The sequence below is a fragment of the Myxocyprinus asiaticus genome, chromosome 27, assembly GCF_019703515.2.
Source record: "Myxocyprinus asiaticus isolate MX2 ecotype Aquarium Trade chromosome 27, UBuf_Myxa_2, whole genome shotgun sequence".
NCBI lineage: Eukaryota > Metazoa > Chordata > Actinopteri > Cypriniformes > Catostomidae > Myxocyprinus > Myxocyprinus asiaticus.
Window position 1 is genome coordinate 20,839,913 of NC_059370.1, and position 10,984 is coordinate 20,850,896.

General features: G+C 42.0%; 1 protein-coding gene across 4 annotated transcripts in view; it reads left to right on the forward strand.

Annotated features, from left to right (window-relative positions):
• The window catches only part of LOC127418370 (protocadherin-19-like), a 58,250-nt gene extending 48,119 nt beyond the window's left edge, over positions 1-10,131 (forward strand). For all 4 annotated transcript variants that reach the window (XM_051658982.1, XM_051658985.1, XM_051658983.1 and 1 more), the window contains exon 5: positions 8,024-10,131. In XM_051658982.1, the coding sequence (XP_051514942.1) occupies positions 8,024-8,583 (560 nt within the window). In that variant the 3' untranslated portion in view covers positions 8,584-10,131. The remainder of the gene's footprint in view (positions 1-8,023) is intronic.
• Positions 10,132-10,984: the final 853 nt, after the last annotated feature.

The following is a 10,984-nucleotide window of genomic DNA, read 5'->3' on the forward strand; positions in this document are numbered from 1 at the left end:
CAAGTAAAGAAGACCGGCCTGCAGATTTTAGAGGGGTTCACTTACTTCTCACTTACTTGCAATGTGCTTCTCACAGATCATTTAGTTCTATGGAGCCAGCGAGTTTGCTTCCTCTGTTGCACCCCACCCCCAACCCCCATCCTCAACCCCCAAAGCCCAGCTCATCCCCTCACAGATGCAATTTACTGTCTACATTGTCCCTCTTGCTCTTCTCAGACTCAAGGGTTTCTGAGTAAATTAGCTACATTGCTCGGTCAAGCTTAAACACAGAATGCAGCATTTGTTACAGAATATTTAAAGATTTCCTCCATAAACCAATACTTTCAGAAAAGAAGATCCAGCCCTTGACTGCTCTTGAATGGGTGGCCGCTTAAGCATGTGTGCCTTGATGGCTGCCAGATCTTTGAGTCAGTTTAATTTAAAGTCCGCCATGATCAGGGGAATTTGAAGGTCGAGTACCACTACATTGGCTTTCTCCGTGGTTGTCCAAAACTAATGAGGGAATCTGTAATTTCCTTACCCATGAAGGGTGCAGAGACATAAAATGCTGTTTTCTGTCAGATTTCCTTCATGTTTTTTTATCAGCGGCCTCTGAGAGGTCACTTGACCTTGTGTTAGCATGCTACTCTTTCTCAGTCCATGACACTGACCAGAGAAAAGCTAAAAAGGGTGCAGCAACACAGCAACAAAGAGGGGATGTCCGTCTGTGGCCCTACTCAAGGGACTCTAACCATTTGGTACAATTTAACTCCATATAGTTACTATTAGCATGGTGCTCTTTGGCCTTGAGTAAAACCTTGAGCAGAAAGCCAGTTGCTATGGGCCTTTGCACAATGTATTTGTACACTGATCACTGTGGAAAGCCTATATCATCATTCATGATCAACCTTTTTGATGTTTAAGGTTAAACAAAATCAATTTCAGATAAACAATAAACAGTAAACAATGATTTGATCTTAATGGCCTTATACACAAAATGGTTCCCAGTTGCCACATGCTAACAGTACTTTCAGCTTTAAGATTCAGTAAACTATTTCATTGTAAACAGATGTCTGAATTGAGTGTAAAACGGCAATGGATCATGATACTAAAATAATAAAATATATTCGTATATAAACTGGATCTCTATTGGAGTAGCTTTTGTCTGATGGTGGAGATGTCATAAAACGGTCCCTCGCCATAAAGTAAAATGATCTAGATTCTATCTGTACAAGCCATGAAACAAGTTGAGCTTATTATCACATCAAGCCGTCCATTTGGTAGCCCCCACCCCTTCTTCTCTTACATAAAGCGGCTCAAAGTGATTCATAATATTACATAAAAAAATATATTTTTCCCCGTGCAGATACTGTTTGTACCAATATAAGTCTACCGTATTGTTTGTCAGCATCAGTTTAGAAATTCGTCCTTTAACTAGGACCAGCTATGGAGGGTCTGATGGGGCGGGAAGAGAGATGATACATACTTTGGAGCTGTGGTACTAATTTACACAAATGACAGCAGTTGAAGGAATGGTGGAGTGGTAAACCACAGATACAAGTTAAGCTGTCAGTGTGTGTTTGAGGCTAAAGTATTGCAGAATGGATTCTCAGAGGAGACTGACTGTCAGACACACTTACCAGAGCAGAACAGACCAGACCCTGATTTACTTCCTGATAAATTGACTGGTACTAATGTTAAGACATGGAAGCAGGCACCGGGAACTCCTGATTTGCCATCCATGTGACAGTCCTTAACAAGGCCAAGCAGGGAGTGTAATATCCTCAATAATTAATATCTGAGCACAGAGTGAAGGAAGAGGGAAGACGTCAAGGTCACTTTCCTGAAGAAGCCACCAAATTGAAGGGTGAAGAGAGCGAAGCAGATGTACAGGGGTAAGAAGGAAACAGATGACATTTTGGGATGGTGTGGAACAGGGAGGGCTTGAGGGAGGAAAGAAAAGAGGGGAGCAGATGGAGTAAGAATGTTGGAGAGCCGCTCTAGATGGCAAGGCCTCTGCACTGAGTGCCGTCTTCATGGCTCAGTGACGCATCCTCCTCCACTGTTTGTAAAAACAAGACCATCACACTCCATCTTGTGGTCCCGCAGGGCTGAGGGCTTGCGGCTGATTTATGGTGCACAGACTGAATTTCCTGGCTGGGATGACAGCAGCACTTGGACTCTCCCTCGTGGGAAGCCCCTAGCGTCTTCCTGGCTTGTCCTAGCCTGTGCATGGCAGCTAGCGATAGTGTTAGAGTGGAGACAAGGTTCCCAATGTGACCCCGAGCCTGGATGAATGCACCGCAAATCCACCTAGGACCTCCCGGGCACTTCATGCGCCTGCAACGAGCAATGTGAATAAAATGAACATTGCCTGAATGAAATGTATTCAGATGCAGACTCGATCAGTCTCTCATATAGCCAAATGAACATGGAGAACAATGAACAAACAACAGCTGGACAGTCACAAATGCATGGCTGTGCTCCAGAGCTGCTAGAATGCAGCAAAATTCAGCCAAGACTCTGCAATGAAAAGGCCCAACTCAAAAGAGTGACCTCCAGAGGGTTATTTTTTAAGAGGTCACAAGGTTTAATGTAGCATCTATTTTCTCTCATACCATGTCAGTGGCCACCTCACTTGCAGAACAAAAGAAATAAGGCAAATGCCAGAACTGATGTCTGCCCTCTCACTCCAAGAGATGATTTCTCATAGGATCTGGCTGTAGCTGTATTGGGTACACAGAACAACAAGTGAGCAAGACAAATGGAAGACAAATTACTAAAGCCGTTTGTGGCAAAATATGTGTGTATATGATTTATAATATATTTATGCCCAAAACTGTATCAAATCACACTGTTGTTTAATATTGTTAATCTTTAAACCAATACATCATTGTGTAGCTTAGGACATTTTGATTTATAAGGAAAGACACTCATTTTACCTTATTCCTCAAAAGAAATTACATGTTTTCCTCAGCCCATAAATCCAAAGTGACTGAATAGTGTCACTCTGAAGGCTGCAAGGCCCCGTGGTTGCAATTACATCTCCAGTAGCAGTGTGTTACAGAGTGGGTGTGAGTAAGCCCACTCTCTCTCATTCTTCTTCTCCCAACCCAAGCCTGTCTAAACAGGTACATTAGCGACATTTCCTCTGCCCTCTTACTGGATTACATCAACACTGCAGAACCCCAGTGCTTATGCCCGCATGTTTGGAGAGAAAAGAATGTGTGTTTTCCAACTAGCAGCATAATAGCTGCCAAACAAGATGAAAGTCTGGCAGTGACACAAAAGATGTTCAGATTTTTGGTAAATTTAAAGCCATTTATTTTGTTTTGGGTATATAGCCCACCCACAAATTAAGCTCAATTAGCCATGTTTATGACAATAGACATCAATTTAATGAATTAAAACACCTTGTTGTAAAGTAGAGAAAAAGGAGGTATCATAGTGTCGCTTTTTAGCTGCCCTGTCAGCCACTGCAGCCGCAGTGACCTCAGTTTTATACACTTCAGTCTGATGAAGGCCATAGCCATGAGGGGACAGATCTAATTGGGTGCATTCTTAGCTCCTGTTGAAGTAAGCCAATGTGATTCTACAACAAGCTTAGAGCGGTAGTGGATTTTTATCAGGAGACTTCAGCCTTTCATTACAAGAGGCACTATTTATTATTCTATAGCCCTGCAAAATTACGCTCGGGGTACCCATATTTAAGTGCTCCTAAATGCATTTGGTATTCTTTATTCCCTCAGCACGAAATTAAATCACAACGTTTCCCATTTGATAGCAGTGCTTTCATCCCCATGACATTTTTTTAACTCTGTCCTTTACTATTATTACTATTTCGACAAACATAGTAAGCTTCCGCCTTCTGTCAGAGCCAAGACCATAATTAGTAGGCTTTAAATCCAAAACAGGAAATGTTCCCACTGACATAGTGCTCCGAACTGTATTTTAAGTCTGTTCCCGGAACTGATTGGCAAGCGTATTTTCCTGATGACTTTCTATAGACATTCTCCATAGGAGGGCTGTCTTGCCTTTCACTGCTCTCTTGTGCTCGACTAAAAGATCAGCTGCATTGAAGCTTTAATTGCTTCATTTGTTGGCAATATATTTCTCTATCTCTCTAAGGCAAAAAGATAAGAAAAAAGACTCTTGTTTTGTCAGGGGTTGACAGGATGTCATGTCTTCTTGCAGTTGTTATGTAGTTAGTACAGACCTTTGAGAGAAACATCTGTGAGTTTTGTGTATTAACTAGTGACAGGATGTGAGAGAGCTGTTAATGGTGTTCTGCTTTCAGAGCAATGTCATTTACAAGAGAATCGCTCCCCGGGAGATCCCCTAAAGGACTGAGGCAACATTCAACGTATGTGCTCGTCCCTTCTGTCATAAGGGAGGGGAATTGGAAAATATGCTTTTTTTATGAGTTAAGCATTCAAGAGGTGAGAATGATTTGAATCTTGTTAAAGTTCCCCAAATTGATCATCAGGAAGCTGTTAAATCCACGCTTCTGTAGAAAAGCAGATTCTTATGAAAGGAGGAATTCTGGGTTGGCAGATTGCGCTGTGGCAGGTGTGGTGTCCTCGGCGGTCTCTCGCTGTATATGTGGATAATGGTGAGGCTTATCCTTGTTGCTATGGTGATAACATTGACTTTTGGTGATGAAAAGCCCTTTCAAGATGTGGACTTGTGTGTGTGTGTGTGTGTGTGTGTGTGTGTGTGTGTGTGTGTGTGTTCACAGAGGCTGGTAATTATGGGCTAAATTTGAGCCACTTGAGATACCATAGTAGTGTCACAGTCTGTCTCCCTCATATTTTCACTAGGACTCTTATTTTGAAGTTTTCCCCCTGACTACATTTCCCAGAATTCACAGCCCTCATCACTTCCATCTGTTCCCTATCATCCTCACCTGTCCTCCATTCCATCATCTGCCCTTGTTTGTATAAATACCCTCCTGTTTTGTTCATCCATTGTCAGTCCTTGAAGTGTTACGTTGTGTTGATGAAGTGCTTTGTTGTTTTGTTATTTTGTGATGTTTAGCTTTATCGTTTGTTCCACTCCAGCATTTATTATTAAAATATTTAAAGTATCTACTCCTGTGTCTCTTCCTCTTCCACTCCACATACCCAACTTTACAGAAGGACTGACCTACAAAGAATACTGATTCACTTACCTGCTCTTCCAAACATCCTCCTGTACTCCAGCGATCCCACTAATCCACCTCTCCCAAGAAAGCCAGACTCCAACGAGCACAATACATTGAGCATGGAGCTAACAGGGGTTTTCATGGAACTGTTCAGGCAGGATCTTCCCCTCTTGGAATATTCCACCAAGTTATTCCAAATCGCTGCAACAACCACCATATCAGATATGTACCTCAAGTCCATTTACGGTATGGATTTAAACTTTCATCGAACAACAGCGCTTCCGGAGGCGGAGAATCTCTCCCTTGCGGATTATATCCTTGCCACACTGAACATCCATCACTCCTCACTATCTTCCATTACCACGGTTACTCCTCTCCCAGCTTTCTCCCCTCCCAGCTTTCTCCCCTCACATTGTGGGTTTTGGCAGGAACCCTGTGCCACCTCCTTGTTTTTCGCCTTCCACGGCTCCTTGCTCCACGGCTTCTTGCTCCACACCTTCCATGACTCCTCCTTCCAAGCCTGCCACGGTCAACGAGCCAGTGCCCACGCCTGCCACTGTCAACGAGCCAGTGCCAGTGCCTGTAGCCTCGACCATCCCAGAGCCAGTGCCTGTAGCCTCGACCATCCCAGAGCCAGTGCCTGTAGCCTCGACCACCCTGAGCCAGCTCTCGCCAAGTTAATAGACCTGGACTTGCTCCCCACCCTAGTTCCCACCCTAACTACCCTTCATCCTCCGCTGGTTCCAGCCTTCATAATGGACACCCTTGTTCCGTCCAGTGCCCTGTCCCTTCCTCCTCCACTGGCTCCACTCAAGACATTTGCTCCTCCTCCTCCTTCACCTTCTGCATCACCCTACCCTCCTAATCCATCTTTGGGTGCCAGTAGTCGCCCTTTGAGGGGGGGGGGTAGTAATGTCACAGTCTGTCTCCCTCATATTTTCCCTTGGACTCTTATTTTGAAGTTTTCCCCCTGACTACATTTCCCAGAATTCACAGCCCTCATCACTTCCATCTGTTCCCTATCATCCTCACCTGTCCTCCATTCCATCGTCTGCCCTTGTTTGTATAAATACCCTCCTGTTTTGTTCATTCATTGTCAGTACTTGAAATGTTACATTGTGTTGATTGTTTCATTGTTTTGTTATTTTGAGATGTTTAGCTTTATCATTTGTTCCACTCCAGCGTTTATTATGAAAATATTTAAAGTATCTACTCCTGCGTCTCTTCCACTCCATGTACCCAGCGTTACAAGTAGATCCAGAGCTTTACTTTCCAATATATTTTTTACTTTTTCAATTTAATTTCTCTATTCTCCCTGCTGCTCAACTGTGAGTTTTTGTATGAGCAAGCGTGTGTGTGCCCATCTGGGTGTGCATGTTGGCATCTATATTTGGGTCAAATCTCTCCCATACTGTATCAAAACACACATTTGCAAACACATTTTTTATGAGCTCCATCAGGAGCTCTCATGTGCCGCAGGAGGTCAGAGGTGTCACCTGACTTCAGTCAGTAATCTGTCAATCTCATCGGATCACATTTTTAAGGTTGCAGTTTTGGCAGCTGAGGCCTTGGAATGCAACGCTCCAATCTTTAAATATTGATTCAGGGCCCAAAGCTGTATTGTTCTTCAGAATCCAGGAAGAGCAAATCATTTGTGATTTTAATTGGATGATCTGTCAAGTTTGGAGTGCCAGATTTACTTGTACAAATCCTTTCCACAATCCTTTACTGTCAATGTAGGCCACAAGTGTGTAGCAGGGTCTCGACCCTTGTGCTGATTTCCCAATAGGGAAGATGACAAAATGTGTCAACAAACATCTGTGTGGCAGCTACTTTTACTATTTTTATTGTCAGGGGTGGGAACCTATAATACGACAAATTATTTGTGATAGTCAAGACTAACAGTTGTTCCCTTGTGTCACAAATACGGTATGAACCGCACTATAACTACCACTATCACAGAGTATTTGAAACATTATGCTCTTATTTATTAAATGTGGGAAGAGTGTCTGGATACAGCATTCAGAAGACGCATTGTAAAAGCTTTTGGGAAGTGATTTTGTTATGCAAATGCCATTTGTGGATATTAGTAAACATTTAAGCAGGTAGAGTGCCCTTGCCGTGCTGTCTATCCAGATGGCCAATAATTAAATATGCATGGAGTCAAAGGACTCTGCATGAAAAGCTGTTTTTGGCTGACTGCTAATAAAAAGAGAGCTACCTTGATTATTACGGATGCATCTCTTTTAAATAAAAAGGAAGAGAAAAGAGGCAGACAGCTCCTCAACTTAAGTGAGAGAGAGAGCACAGCTTTTTTTGTTGTTATAATGATACAAAAAGCAGCTTAAAAGCCCTTTCCTCCGAAACAACAAAGGATGGATCTCTAGTAATACTAGCTAAGACAAAATCTTTTTTTTTTTAAACACCACAACATCTTTAACATTACATATTTATAACTGCCACCTAGATGACAGAGACAGAGCAAAATATTCAGCATATGTTGTAACAATAGGGCTACTTCACAGTGTCCCTCAAGCTAAAAAAACTGATTGGACTGTCTAAACCCTCTTTTCATCAAGCCTGGCAACAAAGTGAAACAATTACTCAAAAGATGGGAATCTACTTTTGATTTAACAATGCACCCTTTAATTGGTTTACAAGAAGACCCAAAAGGTTCTAGCGTTGAAACTTATTGAAGAAGTAGAGCCAGGCAAAAGCTTGCACTAAAATGGGGTGGAGCAGTTTGGCTATGCCTTTTTCAGCTCTGACATGTGCTATAAAAATGAAAGCTCTAAAGCAAACTGTGCTGAAATCCATGAAAGAGAGCACAAATAATCAGAAGCTGTGGGAACTGCACAGTTTTGAAAACAAAACAAACTCTTTCTCTCTTTGTCTCTGCAGATCAGTCTGAGGGTTTTCACTGCCAAGATGAGTGTCGTATCCTGGGCCACTCAGACCGCTGCTGGATGCCTCGAGTGCCGATACCAGCCAGAGCGAAGTCTCCCGAACACTGCCGCAATGTTATTGCTTTGTCCATTGAGGCCACCACCGTAGATGTACCTCACTATGAGGACTGTGGCACAACCAAAAGGACTTTTGCTACCTTTGGCAAAGATGGGCCGGATGAGGAACGGGGCGAACAGAGGGGCAGGCGGCAAACGGCAGACCCGGCCGTCTACAGCCCCAAGACCAACGGTGCCGTCCGTGAGGCTGGAAATGGTCGAGAGGCTGTCAGCCCCATCACCTCCCCTGTGCACCTGAAGAGCCCCCAGTCCAAGCCGCCCTCCACCTACAACACGCTGAAGTGCCGAGACGCAGAGCGCATAGCCAACCACAGCCTGCTGCGGCAGCCGGAGGGAAAGGACAGTGAGCCAGCAATGCGGGAGATTAACACGCTTCTGCAGGACGGCCGTGAGAAGGAGTCCCCTGGCAGTAAACGCTTGAAGGACATTGTGCTTTAACTGGCTCTCATGTATACACAGAAAGCATACACTATTCTTAGTGTGTGTTACGGTGTGTATGTGTCTATTTATTTGCTTTTGAAAGTGTCAAGCTGAATGAGCCAGGGAAGGAGAACACATCTGCAGCACAACGCATTCTCAAGAGGACGCAGTAATCCAGAGACTGATCAAACTAGGCTGAAAATGTGTCTGTGAGCTCAGACTGTCATTGTAGCTTGATAGTAAGAGCATTGCCTGTATGTTTGTCACAACTGTCTGTCCGCAGTGGACAGGCTGTTTACTGTGTGCTGCGTGAAACTCAACCCCGCCCTCACGTCTTACCCTTAGGGATGAAAAACCTTCCAGTGCACCACTGGTGACACCTGAGTACAGTCATGCCTTGTAGACTCTAAAGAGACTTCTTTCTTATAATGCCTTCTTTGGTATGCAGTTTTGCTTCAGCTGCCAAACCGCTCACTGTTCCTGAAGAGGACGTGGGTCTGTCCGATGCTACAGATGGTGACTTACATTAGCAGGACTCTTTCAGTGTGATGCACTGTCCAACTGCGCTCTCGCAACATTATCTGATTGCGTGAGAGCCCACAGGAACGCTTCCGCAAATCTCATTTCATTTCAGTGGCTTCTCACTGTTCTGATAAGACAAGCCTTCTCTGTTTCTCTCAAGACATTCCAATGTCAGAAAACGGTGAGGTCATTACAGTGCATATTTTTTTATCATAGATTGAGCTAAATGAAGTTGCGCTATCAGCTCGAGCTCACTGAAAAACTGGAATAGGGAGAGACCGATCCCCTAGACTTCAAGCCATATATATATATATATATATATATATATATATATATATATATATATATATATATATATATATATATATATGAATAAAAGAAGTGAAAACTAAGACTTGTTGCTTTTGAAATCTCCTGTGCCCTTTCCTGATTGTAGCCAGTGGAGTGCAGTTTACTAGAACTTCGTGCTCTGGTCTTGTACTTTTTTGGATTTTGACTATGGGGCTAGGATAGAAGGGGTCTTCACTTATGTCTTGCTATGTGAAACTCAGTTTAGGGTTTACTACTATCATTTTTAATAATCTGTTGTTATGTGACAATCCCTTTAATGTTTTTGTTGCGAAAGTAAAAACTGAAAAAATAAACATTGGTGTTTAACTAAAGCTACAGTAGCGTTTGTACACAAACACAAAAAGAAAAAAAAAAAAAACATATATGCCAAAATATATTTTATAAATAATTTAAAATGTATAATGAGAATATTTAATGCTGTGTAGTTATTTTATTGGTAAGTAATACTTGAAATTAACTGGCTTTTTTTTTTTCTTTATTTTTCCCCTTTTTTATTGACAATGTTATTACTTTTTCATTTTAAATTGATCTTTAAGTTTTGTTCACTGTGTTACCCCTGGCAACTGTTGATTGCAGTCTACCTTGTTGTAAAAGAGTTTCTTATTGGTCAGTGCGTGTGCCATCAAGTTTCCGTGTGGGCAAAAAAAAAAAAAAAAAAAAAAAATAAAATAAAATATATAAAAAAGAAAAAAATTATAATAATAATAATAATAAAATAATAATAATAATCTACACCAACAATAGTGTGTCAGTACAATGAGCTTAGAGTGAGATAGCAAAAGAAACCAAAAAATAAATCATTAAAAACTGCGCCAAACATTAAACTTTCAAGATAACAGGTTGTTGTTTAATCTTAATACTCAAGTAAGGGTAAGAAGTAATACTATCATTTCCAGTCATTTGAGGCAATTCCACTAATTTCTTAAGTAATGTGTTTGAGAAGCACTCGCACTTGCATCTGCTCATTGGATATACGTTACATGTAAAGCAAACCCTCCTGTTAAAGATACAGGTGCTCTGCTATCTATCATCAAGTACAGCCCTCTTTACATCCATTTTTTCAAACTAGAATGCTGCACCAAGCCCAAGCAAACAGATTTGTTTTTCAGCAAAACACGACAAAACAGATTTGGTGGAATTGCCATAGCTTGGGAGATATTGCAAAATCAGCACCCCATAGGGGGATTATCGGTTGCTTTGCAATACTCATTTTATAACGTGGAAAGTACAAACAATGGCAGTGTGTGAAAAAAGATATAGATCAAGTAGCTGAATGTTTTTGCTGGTCTCACCAAACAGCTTCTGGCAACATGAAAAAACGGAATTATCACTGAATGTATACTGCAGCTTATTATTAAACTATTAAATGTTCTCCACTTTGTCTCCTTGTCTAAATTCATCAGTTCTGCATATTTCCAACACACTCTTTTTAATTTGCCATCAAATGGCTCGTAATGGAATAGATTCGCCTGGACTGGAGAGGAAGGGAGAGGAAATGCATTGCTGAAAAGTAATGAGCACAATCCAAGTTCAGCATACTGCATTT